This window comes from Vipera ursinii (assembly GCF_947247035.1).
Source record: "Vipera ursinii genome assembly, chromosome: 7".
Taxonomy (NCBI): Eukaryota; Metazoa; Chordata; class Lepidosauria; order Squamata; family Viperidae; genus Vipera; species Vipera ursinii.
Window position 1 is genome coordinate 49,551,560 of NC_139521.1, and position 26,499 is coordinate 49,578,058.

Consider the following 26,499-nt stretch of genomic DNA (forward strand, 5'->3'; position numbering starts at 1 on the left):
TAAATGCAAGCTATCCCTTCCATTTTACAGATAAAATCTGGTGGTGGTGTAGAAATATTTTTCATTTCTAGTAATAATATATATTCCTTGTTTACATACCACTTTAAAGAAATATACCACGTTTCTCCTTACTGCAATACTTCGGTTGAGTTTATACATTGTATTCAACACTATTGTGTGATTAGCTATAGGTTGCTGAATAACCTTCCATTGTCTGGATTCACTCAGCATATTAAGCCATAGTTTACAGCAACGGTAGTATGTATTACTAAGTTATGTAAATCAGGCCTATTTTTTTCCTGCACAGAAACAGAAATAAAACAGTGATTAGAACACAAAGTATTTCAGTAAAATCACAGGGATGTTGTCTTTACTGTCCTATGGGATTTTAATGGTATATATTTGAAAGCCAAACTGTTGGCACATCACGCCTGAGCTGTAGTAATGGGGACAGCCAGTAGATGGCAGTCAAAAAATTCAAAAATTGTGGTTTTGCTATCATTTAATGATCATTTAGATTTTTGCAACCCAGATCTGGTAACCCTAAACTGTGAAGCTTGGGTAACGATCCTTTAGAAAGGTATGTCAATGTATTATTATTATTCCCCTTTAGAAATTTTTAGACTATGTTTTCTGTGTGGCTGAGATTTGATCTTTTGTACTGCATAACACAACACGATAATGAAAAAGGCATAGTATGTAATTCCTGGCATAACAGGATGGGGACCATGTTCCTAGTGAGCCGCATTTCAAATTAAATTCTGACAAGAGAGAGGGTGTTTCAGCCAGGGTAATAATTATTGTTTTCTCTCTGTGAGGAGGAAGCTGAACATGGAAACAATGGAGAGTGTTTGCATTCAGTGTTCTGCTTTTTCAGCTTCAGCATTGCAGTTGTGATTCTTCTGAGAAAATGAGCAATGCAGGGCTTCTATTGAACCCGTCCTGTAAAAGGGGAATAAAGAATAACCCTGAGCATGTACAGAGTGAATGTTCTACATCACTAAGTAAACTGAATTGTCAGTGACTTCTTATACAGATATTTTAATATGTGTAGATTAACCAGATGCTGCACTAGTGCTGATCCTTTATTTTACAATCTAGGACAAAAAAAATCTCATATACTGATATATTGCACGCAGTGGCAGAAATAGATATTTTACTTAAAAATGATGCACTTTATAAATTTGAGTTTTAGAGTCTCACTATCATCTGTTTTGTTAAGTCGTGGGCTCTGGTGAGCAGGAATGAAGACACACAGCTGAGTACAGAGAAACTCATTCTTTTATTCAAGCTGGAACTGTACTAGGACTTGGGGCGCATCCCGCCACAATATATAGCCAAACCCTCTGGTAGCAACCGATCAGATTGAACCCGTGCTTGCCGCCCGAGGTTGACCAATTGCAGGACCGGAGACGCATGTGGTGTGGTACCAAAAGCCCAGTACATAACATGTTTCTTTCCTTTTTAGAAAAAAAAACCCTTCTAGATTAAGCACAATGCAGTTGCTGCTGCATTTCCATTAGCATCACTTGAGGCAATTCAGAAGAGGATAAACTATGCAAGTTTAAAAAGTGAGCACACCAATGCATCTTGTTTGAGGTTTCTTTCTTCTATTTACCAGGATAAAGTTGAAGTATTCGCAAGTTAAGGACCATGAAGAGACAGCTGGCTGACAGTTGATAACCTTTATTTCGTGAGGAACCGGACGCTGACAGTGTGTTGGTGTAGCTCTTTTATACCCCAGCTGGCGGGCCTTTGTCCAATCCGCATAGCGTATTTTCCCCGCTGTGGATGCTTGGTCCAATCAGCATTGGCCGGTTTGACAGCTTGGAGCTGTCAACGGCTTGCCGCGCCTGCGTGGTAGCTGGCGGCCGCCTTGACAGCTGAGAGCTGTCAAGTTGCCACGCGTGCGCATTTGCTCTCGGCAGCTTTTGACAGCTGTCAGCTGTCAAAAGCTGCCACGTGTGCTCTGACAGTGATTTTACCTCATAACTTTTACATATAACATATTATAACATAGTCTAACATCTCAACACATAACAAAAGTTTTCATTTTAAAGAATTATTTTTCATTCATGACAGGGAGCCAAACAAGGAACAACATCATTGTGCAGCCAGGATATGCTGAGGGGATGGCCTGCCACAGGAGAAACTGAGTTTCTGGTAAATACAGACCCCTGCAGTCAAAGGTTCTTAAGATGATTTTTTTTGCTCTATATCAGTGTTTTTTCAAACTTGGCAACTTTAAGATATGTGGACTTAACATGTGTGAATTTCTGGTTGGTAAATTCTGGAAGCTGAAGTCCACACATCTTAAAGTTGCCACATTTCAACCTAGTCACCCACTGGCAAGGATCCTTATTACTTGACTGGTTTGTAGCGATCCTTAGACATCACTTAATTTACAAGTAACTTAAACTCCTGCTCCTGCTTCTGTGTAGGGCTGAGTATTACAAGTATTACAAAGATACCAAAGGGCTGAGCAAATTTCAAAACTGTTTTTAATCAGTGTAAAAAGTCCAGGCATCCTATATTGTCTTATATGTTTTGAATTCCACGGGATAGTTACGGTTCAAGTTGAAAACTGAACAGTACCTTCTTTCTCTTCTCTTGCAGCTGTTGGAAATGGAGAAATGAATAAATCTCAATCTTGACTATGTACTTATCTCAGTGCCAAGACCAGAGTGAATGCTTGTTTACTTTCTTGAATTAGTTACTGACTTTTGGAGAAAGAGGATTCAGAGAAGGGTGATGTGGGAATGGTATAAATTGTTCTCTGTGAAACGTGCTTTCTATTATATCCCCAAATGGAATTTGTTTACTCGAGAAAAAATGACAGATATAATAAAAATAGACAAAGTAGCACTTCTTACACATACACACATCACTGTTTAGGCCAAATTTAATTTACAGACCCCATTTATGTATGAAGGACCATGTGACTGCAACTCTCCATGATTGTGGAGTAATGTCCTCTTGCTCCATATATGGTGGCAGGGACATTCAGCTTTTCCCACTTTGGAGGGGAAGACTCCTCTCCCAGCTTCTATGGAAAGGATGGGAAAAACAGAAATAGCATATCAAATCTCCTTAGGCAGATTTTTCCAACATGAGCCTTCATGCTTATTGGGGATTTGGGACTTATAGTTTCCATGCCTCCTGCCAGTACAAAAATAGATAAGGCCTTTAGGTCTCTTGGTCACTAATTGAATAAAAGGAGACTATACAGTTGTATCAATAGGAAAGTCAGAGGTCGCTGCCTGTATCCTCCAAATGTGAAGGTGGTTCCAGAAGCTCTACTATTCACAGGTATTCAGGATGGCCAAACTCTCCTTCATTAATCAAGGAGAACAAAATTACCTGACATTACATGGTGAGCACTCTAATGTGGATGAAGATGCATAGGTGGGGGTAAGAAGGCCCATTCTATCTCCATAATCTCTCCTCCGTACCCCTATATGGCCAGGTTACATAAAGAAAACATTTAAAAATGTCTTTTTAAGTAACATGAAATAAAGGATATCTACTTGATGCTTCTGTTTCACTGCCTGGTTAAACAAATAAATTAAAAATATGAATGTATTTATTTGATTTGTATTACAGGCATAACATTCAGCAACCTAGTGCAGATTAAGCAAAATGAAGGTTACATATTTTTGTTGTGTGTCTTTGTTTAAATAAAGAAGTGTAAAGATTTGTCCCTATATTTGTCACTTGGCCTCAACTATGATTTTCTCTGTGAATGCTTCAGTCAAAGAAATCCCTTTTTGCAGTTAAATGCCCTTTCTGGCACTAAAAAAACCCTGAATAACCATATTTGGTGTGGCTTCTTGGGTCTGGTTGATGTAAAATGCAAAATATGTCTACGTGTGGGGAAACTTAGGGGGAAGAGTTGATTGAAGAGACAAAGAACAGAGTAAGTGGTGTATGAGGAGGGAAAGCAATAGAGGAGAAACTGGCTTGTAGACAGCATTAAGTAGGGATGCAAATACTTGGAAAAGAATTTGGAAGAAGACTTTCAGACCTTGCTTGAGCCCATTTCTTTTATTGTTATATCACCAGGCTTTTATGTGAGTCTGATTTTTTTAAAAAAAAAACATTGCTAGCCATGTTAACTTTAATTGGCATATTCCTTAAAATAACAGCAGCTTTTTCCCCCTAAATTCCTGCTAGCAGACCGATTGTAATGAACAGCAGAGAAATATTGTGTCCAAACTCACTTTCTGAGTTTGCATACAGAGCAAGAGTAGTTAAATTGTGATCTTCTAGGTGTTGCTAAACTGCAATTCTTCACATTTCTTTACACTTGTCATGCTGATTCAGCTGTTGGGAGTGCAGTTCAGGCTACTTCTGCAGGACCATAGGATCTTAATCTCCAATGTACAGTGGCACATTGTCAGTGCCTTTTCAAGGAAACTGAGTGGAAGACAGCCCAAGAATACCTGTAAAAAAATCCCATGAAAAATTCCTTTGGAGGAAGGATCACTGGGTTAACAGTCAGCTTGAGAACTCTGGATTTAAAAACTGGTATGCTAATCTTCCTTGAAAGCTAATGAAAAATTCTTTTTTTAAAAAATTATCTAATAATAAAATCATGTGAATATGCTAAGAGAGGTAATAGAATTATCTGAAATCTTACTGTGATTCAGTTTAGGAAATCCTAGGCGTCAAAGTAAAAAAAAAGAGGGCTTGTGAGAGATCCACATGATAGCAAGCAAAAACCCACTTACCCATAAGTGAGGTTGAGAAAGTCTATGCAACTCCTGATTTCACAGCTCAAGATAAACATTCAGAAGGGAAGTTCATATATTGCATGGGTTCTTGCAAGTATACAGTAAATCTCTTATTTTATAATCCCTGTGTTGCGCAAATGCAAATCAGGTTACATCATGTATTCACAAAGCTAGATGGATTGCGTGAATGAGAAAAAAAATCTGCATGACAATGATGTCAGTGATAGGTTAGAAATAAAGGAATAAAGGGGCCAAATATCTAAGATTTATTGGCCCTGATGCATTGTTTTAAGATCCAAAAGTAAATGCAAGGGTAGTTGTTCAATTGTCCAGTTCCTATTACTATTCAGAGCTCTATCAGCATGCAAAAACTCTCTCACTGCTTTGTTTTCCCTTAAAAGTGTTTAGCATCAATGCTATGCTTCAGTTTTGCATGGAGATGAGGCCAGCTATTGCCATCAAGAAAGATTAGACAAGCAATATAAACTGTTAAAAACCATTAAAACCCACTTTACTTTTTCTCTTCCCACGTAAAGTGGGGAGAAAATGGGGGAACAGGTCACTTTTTCCCACTCCCTCTCTAGCCATGGTTGGCAGGATGAGCAGGGAACAGGGGGCAGAAGGCAGGAGAGAAATGAGATGGAACAGCTCCTTTGGTGCCAAAACTCCTAATCCCACAGAATGGACACTCCAGTCTCCATGGACACTCCATGTCTTCTGTTGCCAGCTACTGGTGCCAAAGAAGGCACTTCCCATTCCACTCCTATTTTGCTTCCTTGCTAAAGCATAATTGCTTTGGGAAGTGTGGCCAGCCCTTTCAATAAGCCAGCAGAGTTTTCTGTTGGCTCCTGCACTGCATAGCAGCATTTTTATGCTACCACGCTGAAGAACCCTAGGGATGCATATTTAGACAAAGTAGAAATCAATTCCACTGACAGGATCAATAAACTTTTAGAAACCATAATATTCTAGGAAGGAAGCACCGCAAATAGATGTAAAACTCAACAAACCCTAGTTTTATCGACATCCTCCCACACCCTATATCTGTATCAAGTAAGAATAGTGTGATAGCATTAATGATTAGACTAAAGCTATTCTTCAACAAGCTAGACAGTATTTGCCGTCAACCTTTGTCAGGTCTCCAGAAACTCAGTTTATAAACCAGGAATGCCTCCATAGTTCATGTAATCATGTAGGCAAATTAGACTTTAAAATTATCTCAGCTGTTTGGACTGCTAGAGTTAATATCCAATAAAATATAATTTGTGACCCATTTCCAATTCTCAGATTACATCAGACTCATTCTTAGTGTTATCCATTACTGCAAGGTTAATGACAGATCTCTTGCCCTTACAGTGTTAGATATACATAAAGCCTTGAACGGATTTCATCAGGGGTTTGGTTTAAAATCTAAACTAACAGGAAAAAAAAAGAATATGAATCATTAAAACCATCTTTTTCTATGTACCAAATCTTGACAGCTACAGTTAAGGTTAATAGAGTTGATTTAAAAAAAAAGGCACTACACAAGAGTGCTCATTTGTTCTTGCTGCTTTTATTCTACCAATGGAATCTCTAGCAAAAATATGCCTGAAAAATATAAACTTGCAGGATTCAGTTCAGAAGAGAGGAATTTCTAGTCTTCAGATTGTGTAGAACTATAACTCCCAGCAGCTTCTGAAAAGATGAAAACCTGAAAGAATAAATAAAAGATGTCTTCTCCTTTTCAGGAAGCTCCCCCTAGAAGGGGAAAACCACCTCCAGAATGGCTTGTTGGTGTTTGATTTTTCTGACTTCCCCTCCTTCTGTTCGTTCCCTGTATACTGTAGCAAGATCAAGACAATGCTCCATTTATCATTGCAGGACCTGAACTCTTGGAGAAGAATTTCTCCTTATTCACTACACTCCCTATTTCATGGAAACCCAAGAAAAAAGGAGACTCTAAAATTTGCCTTATAGTCATAGGTTTATAGAAATAAATCCTCCAGTCGTATCTTTAAGAAATATTCTTGCAGGATTGTATCCTACATAAAGTGATGTAAACAAAAAATAATACGTACAATGTGAAAAGTCAGGTGATCCTAAATTCAGAGTTTCTTTTAGACACATTTTGAATTTGGGATATTTGCAAGGAACATTCTCAGCCAAAGACAGCTGTTATGGGTGTAGCCAGTCACACCATTTACTTTAGCCATAGGGCAGACTGGTTAGTTTCTAAGGATGCATCAGGGCCTATGTAGGGCCAGAACAAATAAAGGTTGTTTGGAGCTTGGCACTTTCTTTTGCACCATGCTAAAAAAAACCCCTATTCAGGTAGAGAATAGAGCTTGGACAGGTGCCCAAAGAGGTACCAGCAGGCAACATTGGTCATTTAGTTATACTACTCTCTACGGCTTCATTCTGATCCACCCCCCTCAGATATCCTCTGCTGCCCAGTGACATTCAAAGAACAGGACTTTATAGATTAAATTGTGCATAAAATTAAAAATAACAGAGCTAGATAGCTACAGCCTTCACTAATCTACTCTGATCTGAACAACTGATCTGAGTTGGAAGCATAAGTACAACTTTGTCATGGAATGTAGAATAAGACTCTATACATGTAAACAATAAAACAATGCTGAAAGAAATACAAAGCTGGTGGCAGAGTATAGACAACTTTGTTTTAATTTGATTATATATACTTCCAAACTGGATACACTAGAAATTGGCAATGCAACGTAAGATGCAGAGAAATATACTAATTACTGTCAAAATGACCCTGTACAGCCTTATAATGCAAAAAAAGCTTTATACATTACAAATTTCCATTAATGTACATGAACCTTGACAGTGTGATATTTGAATATGATACAGCAAGTTAAAAGAAAAAGGGAAAGCAAGAAAGGTGCTGAGAATCTAACCAATTGAAAACAAGAAGCCAGACTATTTTAAGGAGTGCATAGTGGGGAAAAACAGGTACAAAGTGAACTGTTGGTACAAACATTACGTTTTTTTTTAACAAGCAAAAGGTTATTAGTGAGCATTCCTAGTTTTTGCGTCAAACAGCAAACCAATTCTTGGGTATGCAAGGGCTGATAAATATTGTATATTTTTTCTTAAAAAAATAAAAACACCTCAAATTCTTTTTTTCCATCTTAAACAGAAACAATGCATAATTAACTTTCCAGAAATAATTCAGTGGTCAAAGTGCTAAATAAAGCTGCCCAATTATATTAAGCATTACAATGACAAATACAAAAGGAAACTGGTTAAACCCAAGGCATTATGCTTATAGCATCATAATACTCTCATTCCTTGAAATCCCCTATGTATATTGCACTATTTGGTTTACAGAAAAAAATGTTTATAACATTCCTATGCATGCGTAGCTTACTTGCTGACACAATACTTTTTTTTTTCTTTTTTGTAGGGTCACTGGTTTTTTTGGAGGTTATCTTAAAACACCTTGAATATATGTAACTAACTGCAATAGCCACTTGTAGGAAGAAATCTCCATTATTTTTGCCACAAATTGTTAGCATTCTAAATCATTATGCTCCCTAAGGAGTGTGGCATTAACTTTATTTCTTCCAAAATCATCAGTTGAAGAGATTTATGAAGCTTATACCATTAATGGCAACTGTAGCTGATTAATTGCTTCAAGGTTACTCCCAAAACAAGTTTCAGAAACCTCCAGAGCTTAGGTTGCTTCAGTCTGGTACCCTCCACATGAACTGATGCATAACTTTAATCATGGCCAAAGTATGCTGTCTGGGACGGAGGAAAGCTGTAATCCAACATGCATGGAAGGTACTGGGTTGGAGAAGGTCGGATTAGATAATTGAGATCAAACTTTCATTCACTATTTGGCAATGCTGTTGCAGCCACATTCTGGGTAACAGAAATTGGCCAGATCATTCATTTATTGCAAAATCCCACTTGTACTATTAGAACATTACTGTTACATAGCTGGATCTGCCACTGCTCTACTCCCATGTGACAGAGTATTATATAGCTTTCACATCCCAGATCACACCCCATTCTTTACTAGACTTCTGTTGCCAGGCTTCAGGACTCATGAGGTTAGGCCGTTAGGGTGTACAGGAGCCCTATTCCCCAAGATGTGCACCACTGGAAACAAGTAAAGGAGGGGACGATTAATGACCCTTTTCCCATGACACTTATCTGGCCAACAGGGTTAACTTATGGATTAACTGAAATAGCAACCAGACACAAGCAACTTAAAACTAGCCATAAACAAGTTTGCAAAGAACTAAATTATATCCCTCTGGTTAGCCATGTCACCACTGACCATGTGGTTAATTAACACTGATCCTGCCTTGGATAGAGATGAAATTCTAGAGAGGCTTGTGAAGGGTTCCCCCCCCCTAGACATTCCATCTATCTGGCTGATTTGGTTTCCACCCTGCGACTGAATAGCAGAAAAAGGACTAATAATGGGGTAAGAACACCCTTCTTGAAATTTATTTCTTCACTCTGATGTAGGGTGAAAAAAAAGGAAAAGCAGAAAATAATAGTCTTCTGGCCGCTCAACAGCAGCAGAATTTTAAACATTGGCTCTCAGCCCATGGACCGATCCACCGACAATGGAGTATAACTTGGTGCATGGGTGAGGTTAATCATGTCATGGGAACAGGATCAGAAACTCAGCCTTCCTCTATTTTATGTCTTCAGCGTGCATTGGCAGAGTCTGCACCATCAAGCAGACTCTGCCAGCACAATGAACGGCTGGGGAAGGCTCCAAGAAGTGATGCTGACTATTGCATAGTCAGTTAGTTCATCACATTACACCAACCTTATCTTAATCATCCCTTTTGATGAACAGTTTACAAAATTTCTAAAAGTGTTTTTGTCAGAAATTAGTGCAATAAACAGGGCCTCAAAAAGAGATTTAAAACAATGACTTATTTTACCGTAACAGTTAGCCAAATAAGTCCATGTGTTGGTTAAACTTCTTTGTGAACTTTCATTATTTTGACTATGCTTATGTTATTTCAGTGTTATAAATGGCTGGTATTTAGGCTTTTCCCTTCCTTGTTCTCTGTTGTAAAATCTTTGAATACCCCCCTCCCCCATATTTCTTTAGTGGGGAATTTATGGTAGTGATTTATAATAAATGTTCAGTGCATGGGCATTTTAAAAAAAATCTTAGGAAGTGTTAATATTTAGATCAATCATTAGGAATGCAACATTTGCTTCTACTGCAATAAAGTGCAATATTTATGTCATTTTAATGACTAAAAATAAGAGCCTTAAGAAAATATAAAGTTACCTTCCTAGAAGAGTATACTTGAGTAAGCATTAGCAAATGTTATAAAGAAATACAAATAACATGAAGGGGATAGAACACAAAGTTGCCAATATAGCTGAATAGTTGGACATATAAAAGAGAATTCTATCATTAAACAGCACCTTTTTCTCCTTCCATTTGAAAGAACTTGCACGATATTTTTCAGTAAAAAAAAGAAACATTATCTTTGATATGTTTCTTACTTTTACTTTTTTTTGCTAGTGAGAAACATACTAGTGCAAGACTCAACCACTGTGCAAAACCTGCCTTTATTTAATCTGAGCCCTATTGCCCAGAGTTTTAAGAAATCCTTCCTTTTAAAAATTCCTTCTTATGGGCTTAATCACTTCTAAATGTGCATCCTTGCCCTCACAAACCAAGCTAACCCACTGCGTTCAGACCAACTGAGAATGTGTAGATGTGATTTTGTGGTCTGAGGGCTGTTTGCTATATTTTTGTGTAAGTCGCCTTGCATCAAATTTGAACAGTGTTATTTTCGAATCATATTTTTCTTTGTTGACTAGAAGAAGCGAGTTGACAAAATGATCAGGTTTCTGTCTCCAGTTATCTGATCGAGGTAAGCAGCAATTTAAATGTAATGTATATGTCCAGTCTAAAAACAAATGCCTTATCATATATACCTTGCTATTGGGTATTTGTATCCAAAATTATTTTTAAAAAGGACCAAGTCACATGAATGTAACCAATCAATCAATTGGGGGCATGAGTTGCCTTCTCATACATCACTGTTATGTATTCGGGACTGCTTTAAACATTATCTTTTTTCATTCATAGAGATAATCACATTGACAGTATTATTTCAAAGGTAATAGGAGTGTTTTTTGTTTTGCTGGGAAGGGTCAGAACATGAATAAATCCACAGAGCAGCAGGTATGAAAACTTGGCTACCCAAGTGTGTACACAGAGAAAAGCCCTTCATATTACATGTGTACATGCACGGCCATACAGAATATCTCCATGTAGGAAAAAAGTTATCGTAGGAAATAGCATCACCTTGCAAGGCTAAAGTAATTTCCCCTCTTCTGCTTTTGCCCTGATCATCAAACTCTTTAAGATGTGAGACTAACCTAGCCGCTATAACGTAGCAAATTCCCAGCAGGACTGACTGCCATGCTAGTTCTTCTTGATTGCTGTTCTTACATTCTATAAGTGAGCAGTAAAAGAGAAGCAGGCAAGGTGAGCAAGCATGGACGACTGTAATGTTTCACAGGGGTGGGGCTACAGCTCAGTGGTAGAGCACATGCTTTGTACGTATAAAGATCCCAGATTCAGTCACCAGCATCTCTAGTTAAGAAATCTCAGGAAACAGCTGCTAGAAATGACTTCTATCCAAGACCCTGGAGAAGAGGTGTCAATCGTAACAGACAATACTGGGCTTGATGGACTGTCTGATGCAGCATAAGGCAGCTTAAGTTCATATTAAATAAGCCAGTACAAAAGGATGTGCAAAAGCAATGCCATGGCACACAGACTCTTTTTTTTTTAAATGCTCAGATTCGCAACCCAAAGTCAAATGCATCAAAGGGTCATCTTAGCTAGTGCTGACTGCCATTAAGGACACTCTCGTTCAGCTTAAAAGAGACAAAATGTTTCTCAGGTGAGAGTACAGAAACATGCCTCTGAAAATAGAAATATGTAGGAGGTCATCTGTCTGAAGGTTTAACAAAGCAGCCTTCATGGCCATGTATTAAGGAGACACTTGGAGCCATTTTCTTTACTGTGTCTTACTCCTAATGATATATTGTACAACTGGTTGGGCAGCCAAACTCTTGGATCTATGGTTTGAAATAAAATCTGCTTGGAGTCTGGTGGCTGTGGAGGATTTTTGGTACAGAGGAGGCTGTCCTAGAGAGCTTCTGCTCTTTCTGTTAGTCCGAGATAGGCAAGGAAGGAGTGTTTTGGCGAAGTGTCATCCAGACGTAGGGTCTGTGATTGAGGTGAATGGAATGTGATTTCAAAGTGGTTTTTTGGGAAAAACATGGTCAAGGGAATGAGGTGGGCAAACTCAGAGTTCCGGTATTTATCAAAGCACAGGGAAGTGCCGTTTACGGTCAAGGACCTCAGCTCTGCCCGGCCACTTTGAGCAGCTGACATGGCCACTGTCTGTAGAGCATGGGAGGCTGACATCACTGAGAGAGGCGACAAGAGGCTGCGGGAACTGTTGGCCACGAGTAGGGGCCTGGCTTCCTTAGAATTCACACCCTGCCCTTTTTTCTCCTCTTCAGAGCAGTCACCATTTTGATGTTTCTTCACATGGCGGCTGAAGACAAATGGGTGAGTGGTCTTGAAGAGGCACTCTTCACAGCTGAAGGTCTGCCGGGGCGCATGCTTGAGTTTCTTGTGCAGGTTGAGATTGTCTTTGCGTTTGCAGCTGTAGTTGCACTGGTCACAGTGAAAAGGGCGTTCCCCTGTATGCACACGCACATGCTCTATCAGCTTGTTGGCAGTCTTTGAAAGATAGCCACACTGATCGCACTTGTAGTGGTTGCCAAGGCGATGCTCTCGAACATGCATTTCCAGCTCGAGCTGATTGGCTTTCACTGCTTGGCAGATCCGGCACTTGTACTCCATTTTGTAGTGGGTTTTCAAATGGCATTCCATTGCTGCTGGACGGTTTGTGGAATAAATGCAGAAGGGACACCTGTCAAAATGCAAAATATAGATTGATACATGGATCTAGAACAGCCAGGAGCAACCTATACCCCATATAGAGTTCCCAGAACCCTTTTGTGTCCCTCAGAGTAGGCAGGGCTGATTTCTATAGCATGTTTTTAGTTTCTTTAGGGATGACAAATTTGGTGGTTAAGGTTTTGCAGAAATTTAAACCACTCACTTCACTATTTCACTCTTCTCTCTGTACAATCAGGCGGGGACAGATGAGGAAAAAAGCTTGGTATAAGGCCCCAATGGGTCAAGTTCCAAATGATCAAACAAAGACAAAATGAAGATTATATATTTCACTGTCCTCCCCAAATGTCTGAATGGGCTACGAATCACTTCAGTTGTTCATATCATGATGTCACTGACCAAATCCCTCGGAAGCTTCATGGGGGGAGGGGTAAAGTGCAAGCCTTAGCCATAACCTACGGACCCTGCAAATTTTTTAAAATCATTTTTCAAACTATTGTCATTTTTTTCTTTTTCAGCAACTGACTACACAGAAAATGGGAAGATTTATCCAAAGACACATTTTAAATTACAATATTGTAATTATATCCATTACAATATTGATATAACAGAATGTAAAGTATGAATGAAGCTTTTAATTTAGCTTTAGTCTAATGATTAACGTTGTTATTAATAAATAAATATTTACTGAGTTTGGTGCAAACTCAAGAAAACATATTGCTACTTCAGGTTTACTCCACTGCAATGTCTATCTCCCAACTTGCTTTTAAAATTTTTACCTTTACAGAGGCCACCTCTCTCCTTCTATCTTAAAAATCAAACCTTATAGATTGTTTGTCTCAATAGGATGATATAATTATTTCTATGGTAATCTTGCCCCTCAATGCCTCTTGGAGAAAAGAGTTCTTTTCCAGATAAGCCACTGTAGGCAAGAAGACTACAGTGGCTTATCTGGAGTCTTACCTAGGGAGAAGGGCGGTATAAAAATTTAATAAAACTAAACTAAACTAAACTAAGACCAGAAAGTGCTGTATTTCAGTGACTTTGGCACAAAAGAAGCAAATGCCACTGCAAAACTCAAATTAAATAGCAAGTGAACTGTGGGTTGAGCTTGTAAGAGAGACGTCAGGAGAATGCCAGATGCTTTTTTAAAATGCCAAGTAATATTTAAAATTAAACAGTAGGTGCTAAAGCAGCAAAAGTCTTCTATGACTTGCTGGTTGGCAGCAGCTGGCAAAACAAAGGGCAATCCTGATGGCCACAACAGGGACACAATCTGCCACTCCTTCCAACCTGCTGGTTGAGCCACAGGACTCATGCGGCATGGGCTCCTTATGGGCTCAAATTCCAGATTTTGTTTAATCTTTTTTTTCTCTGTTACTGTGCTGCCTGGAGCGATTATTTTCTCCTCTTGTATGACATGGACTTTCTGGGGCTGCTTAACAGGTATGTTCAGAAATTCAAACTTAAAGGCAAAAAGAAGCATTGGAAAATGCTTACGTGCAGCATCTGTCTGCCTTCCTAAACATCACTCCAGCAAACCCCAAGAAAAGAGAGGGGCTACGCTATCCATCTTCACACTCCAAAGGATCTCCTTGCCTTCCATCCCAGAGGGATGCTTAACTTATATTGCTGAACACACAAAATCACAATACAAGAACACACAGAACGTACTCATGTAGATGGATGAACCCTTTTCATCCGCTACATTTTTTTCTATTTAAAGACAAGAGGGGTGAGGGCCAGAAATTATTCCTGGATCAAACCTTTTCTGCAAAATGTTCTCCCACTTCAAGTATATTTGGTAGTTTAAAGTTGCACCTTATTTTCAGGAGAACAATCTTAAAAATTGAGACTCTGATAGGCAGTAAGTATAAATAAGCAATTGCAACATCCTACCACTTTCCCCAGTATTCCAGTACAGTATTTTCTCTATACATCAAAATATTTTAATTTCTTTAAATGTACTGTTCAAACTTCATAAAGAGCCTTGGTGGAGCAGTGGGCTAATGCCTCCTTAAGTAACACCAGCTGCCTGCAATTAGTGCAGGTTCGCATCCCACCAGGCTCAAGGTTGACTCAGCCTTCCATCCGAGGTAGGTAAAATGAGGACCCAGATTGTTGGGGGCAATTAAACTGACTTTGTAATAATGCTGCTTGGGGTGTGTGTGAAAGCCCTAACAAGCAGGCATATACATAGAATGAAGGCTACTGCTAAGCTTGTAAGCCGCCCTGAGTCTTCGGAGAAGGGCGGGATATAAATGGAATTAAAATAAAAAATAAAAAAATAAAGTAGTGTAGATTTAACTTTATTCACATCAGATAATGCAGCCCAAGTACTTTTGCAAAGTACAGAGAGATAAATAGGCTAATTGGAATAGTAATTGCTTGTAGTCTGCATATAGTCACCCTGATTCAGCAGCAGATAAATCCATTTCACAGGGTGCATTAACTCCTTTTTGAACTTGATACTGACTTTGATCATACACCACCCTCACCCTCCAAAAATGCCTGCTCATTACTAGGCTCCCATTGCTTTTAATATGCCCCTGCAATTTCCTGGCAGTTTCTGGAGGGTACTTAAATATTCAGCCCATTCTGCCATGTGATTCTTTTCCTCTTGTACACATCTGTGTGCAGAAGAAAGTGCTTTCCTGTGCTGTTTTTAGTAACTCCGTTTGTTTTTGCAACTCCATTTGAGAAACCAAACTTTTGCTATGTCCCTGCCTCTGCAAAAAGGTGAGATTTACACAGGCTATGCTAAACACTCTGTTAGCGACTATTACAAATCCAGTGGAGAAGACTGTGGCAGAACTCTCTGGCTTCTATGTAGGGGATAGTCATCTCATCCACGAATGCTAATCATTTCAATGCTTTGAGAAATTTTAAAAGCAGTACTCTATATTTCACAATGAAAGAAGTGCTTCATGAATGACACTATTTGATTCTAAACCTTGAAAGGAACAATTCTAAACTTTTACAGGAAGAAGTTAAAAGTCACTGAAACTCTTTTGGAGGAAACACTTAGACCAGGTGTGTCCAACCTTGGCGGCTTTAAGACTGTGGACTTCAATTCCCAGAAGCCACATTAATTGGGGAATTCTGGGAGTTGAAGTCCACTGGTCTTAAAGTTGCCAAGATTGGGCACCTTAACTTTCTCTGCAATGAGCTTGTGCAATAACCTTCTGCTTTTGATAAACACTTTTTTGAGAGGTTGTTTGCTTTTTGAGGTATGTACTCTTTTATCAGCTACACCTGTCTGCTTTTACTAGATTCACTTTTTTCTTTGAAATTATTGTATTTTATTGAATTGTTGTTGGTTGCACTGAGTCCTAGAAGGCCAAAAGATTTATTTTTATATCAATAAATATAAAAAGTGGTAAAAAAATCACACAGAGGGCTCTGCTCTGCAGTGGTAGCAAATTTTACTATCGTCATTGGTTGTATATTTCTGTACCAATGTGGGCAAGGGGTGCTACAGTAGGATAATTGTACAAAAGAACTGTTAGGTATGTACGTAATCTGCTGCTGACACCAACAGAATTTCAACGTGTCAACTATTATCCATAACTAACAGCCTTGGAAATACCTTCCTTTTGAGTAGTATTAATATTTTTGAATTAGTGGTGTTCAAGAAACCATCACTGACAATTTATTATTACCATTATTATTGATCATTTAAATTTTATTGCATATTGATTTGTGGTTCGCCATCTAAAGTATGTACAAATTGGGGCAGTCTTTAAATACTGTTACATAAAAATATAAATAATAGAAATTTAGTGAGGCCCCAACTATTAGTTGAATAGAGTAAGACTTACAAATATGAGAAGACTTACTTCTCAGAAATACTTGCATTAGTTTATTAGTGACTTTTAATAGTGTAATGAAGTTAACAGTTTAGAGGTAATAGTAAATACTGAAAATATTTTACCATACGTTATCATGTGGAAGTTCTAAAATGTTACAGATGTAAACATGTGGGATGTGCAATGCTTTTGATTCTATTAGGAAAGCTTTGATAAGCAGTAAAGTCTTTGTAACTCATAAAAAGAGTCAACAAAGATACAGCTGCTTTAATGAATCAGAGAAGGCTGCATTCATGCTTTCACACATTCAAGAGTACCTGTTCCCAATCATATCTGATAAACATATAATTGAATATTAATATTTTAATCTAGTGATCTGCTACTACTGATGGCATGTGCCTACTCCATTTAGAATCAGATTACCACATGGCAGTAACATTTGTGTTTTTATTAGGCTGAAAACAATAGCTTAAAAGACTTCTAATATAAATTTGAAGCCATCATTGGTAACTGATGTTAAAAAGTATCAAATAAGTCATGATTAAGTCAACCTAGCACCCTCTAGATACATTGGGACTACATCCCAGAATTCCCAGCTAACACAGTAACATACACAGTAATGTAACATACCTCTGTTAACATACCATAAAGACCTACCAGCAGTAGATAATATTTACATATCAGCAATAATCCATTTAGTATATTTGTCTATATTTCTTTGAATTAGAGTTAATTTTGCAACTGTTAATGTCATTATCATAAGACAATGTTTAAGAATTTTCATATATCTGGAAATGTATTAGTACCAGTCTGAGCCTTTGGAACTATTTTAGTTACAGAGACACCAAACATTTATGCCACTGTTGGTAAAAAATAAATCAGTAGTGCTCAATACTGTTATTCTTGTTTAGTGTAGCATTAGTGCACCTAAGAGACCAGATGAGTTTGTTTTCTAGTAGCCACTAGGTAACATGTGGTATTTCAAATGGCACTAAACTATGACTCCCACCATCACTATTAACCATATTCCCTTGGGATGTTGAGAGATATAATTCAGCAACATCTGAAGTGCCACACATTGCCATATGTTGCCTATTCCTGATTTACAGCATCTTCAATTTGTTCTTCATAATAAGCTCTCTGGCTTTATCTCCCCCAACATTTCTATGTTCTCCCATGCAAGTATCTCTGTTTCTACTTCCACAGTGATCAAGGTACTTAACACAGTAAAAGTTTGTGTACTTGCTTTCCTTACTTGAGCCCACCAGTGGGGACAGTATGGCATTTCTTGTGCTCCAGTAATTGCTCAGGAGTCTTCATGAACTTGTGGCACACATCACATTCAAACATCCGTGTAATCAGGTGGATTTGCAAATGGCGCTCAAACATGGTTTTTGTTTTGCAGACAAAGTTACAGAAAACACATTCAAAACCTGCAGAAGGAAATTACAGACACTATTACCTAAGTCACGCACGACAGCCTTGAGAAAGTGGATGGAGTCACTTTGCATTCCTTCGCCAACTTTTTACCTTTCTCTGATTTTTCTTCCGCATTTAATAGAGTCTGACTACCAGGCACTACGGAAATAACTAGCAGGTTATTGGGTCCCTTGGGTTTGGGGCTGATATCTGCATCTTCTTTACTATTGGCAGAATCACTAAGTGCTGACAAGGAAGAAGAAGAAGGACTGGTTGAATCACTGGGTGTTTTCCTTTCTTCACCTACAAAAAAAAATCAAGGAATCAACGATAAACATTAACCTGCTTATTGAAATCAGCATGCAAGCAATTCAGCTCAGAGATCCATACATAGAAGCATCTTTCTTTGTGCATCCCTACGCTGATTGGGTTAAATGCAGCCTTCTCTTTAATTAATTAAGCTAAACAAATTTAAGATTTCCTGAGTACAACTGTATTTCCTTCTAACTGAGATTAAGCACTTCAAGCTATTACTGTACAATCTTTACAATCCTTCCCACAGCCTCTGGAAAAGGTCAATTGATTTAAATACCAAACCAAACAGATTATGGATGGGTGGTGAACATTGGTAGATGCTGGTTTATGTCCTCCTACTACCAGCTGGAGAGTTGAAGAGTAAGGTGCTCTGCAAAAGACATTTGCATTTTAAGGAAGTAAAAAATGAATAAGTTGACCAAGTCAAATGGCCCTGTTTAATAGCATGCTTCTATGTTACATGGCTTCTGTTGGGTTAGGTTTAATTAGCCTGCAGTTTTGCACCAACAAGCTTTCACAAAACTTTATTTTACAGTTAATATAAGGGAATGCAGCTGAATCTGATTTGGGAGAGAGGGTTGCCTAGCTACCCGGAGAATGTAGCCAGACCCCCCCAGGCTGACCTTATCATCTATCTCAAACTAAGCTTTGAAATATTTATTGTATGGATAACACTGATATAATTTTTATGCTTTATTTTAGGAATATGGCATTTCTTGCACCTTAGATGCTTATTAGATTTTAATGAGTTCCTATAATTTCACTTGTTAGCAATATTGTTTTGGAATTGTCAGTGTAAAAGCAAGCCCCCGCTAAGGACGTTAAATTTCCAACAGGCAAAATCAGAAGCACCTGATAAAACACTTAACATTGCCCCTAAGATATTGGCCAAGTATGCTTTGGAGTTGCTTGGAGTCATTTTAGCACAGTTATGTGGGCCGACTGAGTACACAGCGAAAGGAAAATTTGATCTTTTAAAATATGATTTTCTTTCTGAAATTAAGTAGAACTTTTTGGGGTGGTGGGGGTGGTGAATGTCCAATGTATCTCATTCTAGATTTAAAACCCAAATGGATACCTCTTTTGCCTACCAGATTTTACTGGCTCTGCAAAACAAGGGTGAACTAATAATCTTGTGGCCATCTTTCTGGTGCAAAGATGATCACCAGTCAGCTTGAACTTGTTTCTGAGAGCAAAAAAGTTCTATGTATCCCACTTACATTAGTAGCATTTTTACATTGATTAATTTTAAAGTGCAGTTTGCTATGTATCAGGGGTGTCAAACTCAATTTCATTGAGGGCCGCATCAGCATTGCGGTTGACCTCAGGGGGCCGGGTGGGTATGGCCAGGGTGGGTGTGGCCTACTGGGTGGGCGTGGCTAGAGTGCATATGGCCTACTGGGTGGGCGTGGCCAGCTCTACATCGTTCGCATCAAGGGTGCCTATGGGGGCCTGGGCAGGAGTGGGACAGATCTGAGGGTCTCTGGCAGGAGGAGGGTCTCTGGGCCAGGGCCAAGGCAGCGGGGGCCGTTCCCTCACTGTTTCCAGGATGGCTTCGTGGGCCGCATGAAACCACTTCACGGGCCAGATCTGGCCCCCGGGCCTTGTGTTTGACATGTCTGCTATGTATGATGTTTTTGTACCACTTGCACCAATGTATAGTTATTTTAAAGCAGTAAGGCTGTGGCCTTTGAGTGACATGTCAGGGGCTGCCCTCCCAAAAGCAATGGAGGCCAGAACTCAGAGGTTGACAGGGTTCACAACTAAATCTAATTAACATACAGCTGATTGCAATTACAGCTCAACTATTGAAGTACATTTAAGTTGATTAAAAATGCTTAATATTTTTCCAATCCTATCATATTAAGCATTACAATTTCATGGCAACTTCTGAAGGATCTTTGGGAGGGCCACATTGACAACACAGGGACTGCTATATTTGCCCATTTCCTTTATCTGCCTGCTCCTCAATGCAGGAAAAAGTACTAGTTTTTTTCTTTCTATTCTGCCTTATGCATATCTGGAGTTCCAAGTAGGGTTAAAATACTTCATTTTTCTTTTATCAATGACAGCTCTTTATGACTACCTTTTCCAGGCACTGCCCGCAGGAATTGGAGTGTTAATGCAATGTTGGGATTCTAATTATTTTAATTTTTCAAATAATTATAATTGGACAAATTATATGACATTATTCCTTAGGCAAAATGAAAATCAATGGGCAATTAAGCCGTGGAACCTATTAACATCCTCACCAAAGTGGTTTGTGCCTGGCAAAATCCTTTTTCACCAGCAAGCCCTTTATATTAAGTAATAGTGTTTGCAGTACATCTAGTAGATGGGTCTTCTATTTCCAGTCTGAATTACAACTCCAAACTATTTGGGAAGAAAAGTAAAGGGAAGGATACTGTCTTTAAAAAGGAGTTCCATTTTAAAAAGAAAAGAGGAAAAGGGGCATTGAGAAGGAATGGTTTTCCTTCTTATGTTCCATGTTCAATGCAATGCATTTTTCTGCAGATAACATAGTTGAGAAGAAGGAAAGCAAGTATTGGTCTAGCAAGCAGCCTTATTTTGGTTTGTATTTTAATAGAGATTTGTGTAGTTCACATTTCAAAATTTAGAGACAAAACTATATGCAGTTATATACCAATATATGCACTTTTCCAAATCTAGTTATGCAGTTCTTAGTTCTAAAAACTCCTACAAAAATGTGTATTAGGATAGAAGCACAAGTATGTACAACAAAACTGCTTGTCAAAATGCACGTATATTAGGAATAAAACATAAATGTACATTGAAGCAGGGAAGGATCAGACAAAGCTACAGGCAGAAGAATAAGAAAATGATAGGAAACTAATACAACAGATCATGCAGTTGGTGACATAACATGAAGGTATTTCATAAGTAGTTCATTATGTTATTTTTAACATTTTTATTTATGATGGTGTACAATCAAGATGCTCATGAAATCATACCTACACAAGATTTACTACCTGTTCTTGCAAAGAATTTCTGGACAGAGTCTAGATTCTGCTCAGTGAACTCTTGCATTCTCCTACCTAATGAGAGCAATTAGCTCTCAAAAAATCTTCACATAGGGCTGAACAGAATCCAAATAATGCACGGTGTCATGAGTAAGAATATAAAATCCATTTGGCCGTAATCACCATTTTAGATTGCGGCTATCAGAATTTTGTAATGGCTGGACCAAACTGGAATGGCATCAGTGAACCCTAATGTAGAGTTGTGGGACAGAAGCAGGAGGAGGAGACAAACCTGGACACAGAGAGAGGTTATCACCTGTATGTTTGGTGGCAACATGAGCCTTCATCTCTGCCTCTTCCATGGTAACAAAATCACAGGCTGTGCAGCAAATAGAAAACATCCATTGTTCTTTATCCACATGAAGTGACATATGACTGACAAACTGGACATTCAGCTCTGTTTCAAATCCACACACATGACAACTGGAGGCAGGAGAAAGTTAGAAATATTAAAGAGTATGCTATTATGGATCCTCTGTGATATAGTGAACACTGCTTTTTTTAAAAAAATCATCCTGATGAGCTCCTGGTTTTACAAACTGTTCAGCTAAAATTGCACTGGGATATTCTTTTGTCTGTTGAACTGCTTCTGAACTGACAGCCTTGCCAAGCTGATTAAGGGCAGGCACAAGGCAACAATCCCGAACATGCTATAATGATGCTAAATAATCATAAAGTTAATTAACAACTACAGGTTCCAGATGTTGCACATCACCTAGCTATTTCCTTTGGGCAATCAGATGTGCTGCAATCTTGCCAAGATGTTCAGTCAGCCTACTAGGTGGACAAATGGGGAGTTCATTCTGCTCTTTACAGCAATTCCCAAGCTTGGGATCTAACACAGAAAAGTTTGGAATTCTTAATACAAGCAAGCCAAAAATGGGTGCAGGAACATTTTCTGCCTGATCAGGTAAAAGCTTAACCAGATACACAAATAGAAACAGTGCTAAGGGACATTTTGCAATCAATTCCTTCTCTTATAGTACTGATTTGGCGTTTAAATCTTCACATTTCCATAATTTGGCATTCCAGCTGCAAAGGATCACAACCCTCAGCAGCCCCATTTTCACACTTGATAGAGAGAACAGAAATTGTGGTCCAGCATTTGGGTGAAAATGGCTGGCCTAAATAGTCTTGAACCAAGGAATTTCAGGAGTCATCTCATGAAAATTGTCTCTCAGAATGGTTCATGGGATAAGGAAAAATAAATTTATTTTCTGCCATTTCTCTAGGAGCACATAATCTTTTAGAGGCAGTGTTTACCCCAAAGTCATCCGATAAATTTCTATATTGAGGATGGATAGACAGATCTGGATCTGTGCATTAAGCAGTGTACCAGACTCTTTTATTTGGATGACCAAATTATAAAACCCTTTCCAGAACTCTCTCTATATACTTTAATTGGATAATGAACATAAGGCTTTCTTTAGTAATCTCTTTTAATTCTGCTTACTGCTGGATTTTATTGTTTCATTATTTTTAAAGTGCTAATTGTATGGTTTAATTTAACTGGAGTGTGGGGCCTTGAGTGAGTCTTGTTTCAAAAGATAACTGTATATTTATACTGACATTGTTTCCACAGCTGACATATTTTACAATGTTTCCTGCAATTTGTCTGAACGTTAACAGCCCAGATACTCAATTGCCAATTCACTCAACTAATCCAGAGATAGCCACTTGGAACTGCAGTAGAGATTAAATCTTTTGGACACAGCAGATTGCTATCTGGATCCATTCATGTCATCATGCTACTACTTGCAATACTGAGCGGTTTGTGATTTGGGGCTTTTCAGTAAGGTACTACCCATGGCAGGGGTTCTCAACCTTGGCAACTTTAATCCTTTGTGGACTTCAAATCCCAGAATTCCTCAGCCAGCTTTGCTGGCTGAGGAATTCTAGGAGTTGAAGTCCACAACTCTTAAAGTTCCAATGTTGGAGACCCCTGACCCATGGTATAAATTCCAAGTGACCCACAATTTGCATCCCAGACTTTAAGGCAAGACCTTTATACAAGGTGCAGCAGACAAATGAGACAATGCAGTTATTTAGGAGCAAGTGTTGCAGCATATTTTAGATACTAGAAAAAAAATATAGCTCATATCCTAGTTTAATTCAGATGTTTTCAGAAGATCAAAAGTCAAGATTTTACCCAGTAGACACAATTATGATGTTAAAAAATTCACTAATATCAAAAGTGATTTCAGTTCCTGCTAGACCAATTCTTAGGTTAAGAAATGTGGCATTTCAATCTGTTATTGCAGAACATTCTAAAAAACATGAAGTTTGTCCCAGCATACAAATATGGACATAACCTAGCTTAGGAAGTAGGTTGGAAAGCACAAATTGGCAGACCAATATGTGCAATAAAACTCTTAAGGAAGAGAATAATATAGTTTCATTTTACTTCATTTTTTTGGGATGTAGAAAGTGTGATGTTCTACTGTAAAATGGTAATTACTTTGATTTGAACCTTTTTGCAAGGTATAATAAACACATCATTATCCTTATGTAAATAGTACGGTGGTGGCTCTTTCATAAGCCTAAACGGAAACTGAGACCTGAGCTATGAGTTTGGTTTTCACGAAGATCCTCACCTGTAGTAATAAGGATGCTTCTTTCCATCATTGCCTTCAGACGTGACAGCGCTGACAATGTCCTCAGTGTCTGTACTCACCAACTTCACAGAATGCACAGTCAGATGCTGGTTCAGATTAGCACGGCACTTAGCAGCATATGGGCACAAATGGCATTTATATTTTCTCTCTTCTGGAAAGAAATATTAAAAAAGAAAAACCTGAATGGAGTTTCTTGTATGCATCTCTTGATACAAGTATGAGCCTGGGGCTTCCATCATTATGAAGAGTTGCTGAACCAGGTGAGCCAAAAGGAGTGATACCTGCTCAAATTTTCTTGTAAGTTTATATTTATATTTACATAAACATTTCTATTTCTAAAAAAAAACCACCATCCAGAACTTCCACATAAAGGTCTTTGCACCAATCAATTTTTGCATCTGTGCAATGTTGTATCTACTACCCCTTGGCAGCTGAAGTGGCTCAGCTGCAGGATATTTGAGAAAAAGAAGTTGCTATTTTTTTAAAAAAAAAATGGTTTTTGTTGCTGTCTTGTGGCCATCTAGATTTTTTTGAAGTCCAGATACTGAGAGAGTTGTGAAACTTTCAATTAATAGACGAGACATGTTTAACCTGAAATTCCCTGGGATTTAAAAGGATATGCTACTTTGATTTCATTTAAAAAATAAACAGTACATGTACTAAAGCACTATTTCTTTCTGCAATTTAAAAAGTGCAGACATGCTAAAGCATCAAAGCAATTTTATCAAAATACTAAGTGCAAAGCAATGATCTAGAACAGTTTCTCCCAATGTGGACAATTTCCTGGACCCCCAACTAGGATTCCTTGCCAGAGTGACCCAAATTAAGTACATCACATTGAACCAGACTAGAAAAGTCTACCGTAGAAGAAATCCTTCGGAATATTTCAAGAAGCATAGCTATGCAAAACAAAAAGATCATACTCTCTATTGTTATTATTTTTTATTATAGACAAATAATGCTTTGTGGAAGAAAAAGTCTTATAGTTTAATTGGATAACATTAATACATTTATTCAATTCTTTTTCTACCTGCAAATACAATGTACGCTAGTTATTCTGATATATTTTGTTACAATCACATTTCTGTATGTTTTTGATGCACATCTACAATTGTAACAACACAACGGGGCCAGATTTTCTACCAGAAACAGAAAATGGATTCCAGATTCCATTCATTTGTGGGAAGAAATAAGCAAATACTTTTTCAGTGCAGAATTGAAAACATAAAAAGTTTGATTCTGTTATTATTTATTAAACTTATGCTTGTGATTACTGAAAATCTCTTGATTTAAAATAAAAGCCAAAGTTATTAAAGTTTACATTAAGAGTTGAAAGTCAGAGTTAAAACCAAATATATTAAAAAAGAAATCAAATAGTAATCAAGATAAAATGGCAATTAATTTTTTAAAATTTATTTCCTTAACTAAGTAGGGGACATTTCCAGAGATCTGAGATGACTACAGAAAATGTGACATCTTTCTGTTCTTAAGCAATTAATTCTTAAAATTGAGAAATAACAGCCCTACCTCTTATTCTCCGTTACTAGACAACTGATTGCTTCTATAAATGTGGTTTTCTTTTCCCTTTAGATTTGTAACTGGGTGGGGACAGGCAGTTTTTATTACATAGATGGATTTAATTCAGAATATTCCAGTAACTGATTCTTATTTCATGGTTCTTCCAGACAATCACAGAAAGAGAAGAAGGATATATTTTAATGATGGCTTTAAGTAATTGCCTATGATCACTGCAGTGATTCCACCTCTATTCATTCTTATTCGCCTTCAAAGAAATGTACCCTGAAAAAAGAACAAATTCTATCCTATCTTATTTTAGAAACAAAATATTACCCGTGTGCAGGGAGAGATGTCGGGACAACGTCTGTTGTCGGCCAAACACTTTTCCACATACATCACAAGGAAAGAGCTGGTCATTAAATTTCCAGGACGGCAACCCATTTCCAGTTTCCAGTCCTATCTTCTCTGTTTCTGTTCCCCCCCAAAAAAGAAAAAAAAATGTCATTCTATTATTAGTAAGCCAAAGGCATTCTCAGTTTTGTCTACTGTGTCTTGCTGGGTATACCACTGGCAATAAAAGGGAACTATTCCGCTCTCAGTAAACATGATTTGGACTTTGCAAAACTATCAATCCTATTAAAGAGTTTGTAAAATAATATTTCACTACTAAACAAATAATATCAATCTTTAAAAGAAAGGTAAAATAGAGTTAAATCTCAGGGTTTGAATAGCAGGCAGATACCAATAACCTCCCTCGCTGACCAGTACCAAGTAGCTGGTACATCAAACTTGGAATGTGCTTTTATTTATTAATTTAATTAATTAATTAAATTCTAAAGCTTATTTCTAGAGAGCATCAAATTCAGGTTTACAACACAACTGATTTTGTTGAGTTTTAATATTTCCAGTTATCTTCCTGCTTTTGTCTATTTTATATCTCCTCAAGAGAGTTGGTAAGTAGGAACAGAAAGGAGGAGAAATTTAAATTTAAGTGAATCCCCATCCATCCTGAACTACAGAGAAAAAATAAGCTCAAACACTCCACGTAATCCTTTCCATTCGCTTCTTGTTAGCCTAAGTATGTCAATTCCACCTGGACCAAACCCA

General features: G+C 38.0%; 1 protein-coding gene and 1 long non-coding RNA gene across 3 annotated transcripts in view; one reads left to right on the top strand and one right to left on the bottom strand.

Annotated features, from left to right (window-relative positions):
• Positions 1–620: 620 nt before the first annotated feature.
• Positions 621–3,696, top strand: LOC310643400. 2 transcript variants are annotated; one of them, XR_014493066.1, is made up of 3 exons: positions 621–1,714; positions 2,083–2,189; positions 2,617–3,696. It is a non-coding gene; the product is annotated as an uncharacterized lncRNA (long non-coding RNA). The 2 variants fall into 2 exon arrangements; XR_014493065.1 differs by having other exon boundaries at positions 621–2,189.
• Positions 3,697–7,390: 3,694 nt separating this feature from the next.
• ZNF827 (zinc finger protein 827) overlaps positions 7,391–26,499 on the bottom strand; it is a 124,170-nt gene continuing 105,061 nt past the window's right edge. The window contains exons 9-14 of the mRNA XM_083367763.1: positions 25,726–25,863; positions 23,854–24,025; positions 21,516–21,682; positions 18,015–18,206; positions 17,740–17,917; positions 7,391–12,688 (exon numbers count right to left, since the gene is read on the bottom strand). Of these exons, the coding sequence (XP_083223889.1) occupies positions 11,893–12,688; positions 17,740–17,917; positions 18,015–18,206; positions 21,516–21,682; positions 23,854–24,025; positions 25,726–25,863 (1,643 nt within the window). The 3' untranslated portion in view covers positions 7,391–11,892. The remainder of the gene's footprint in view (positions 12,689–17,739; positions 17,918–18,014; positions 18,207–21,515; positions 21,683–23,853; positions 24,026–25,725; positions 25,864–26,499) is intronic.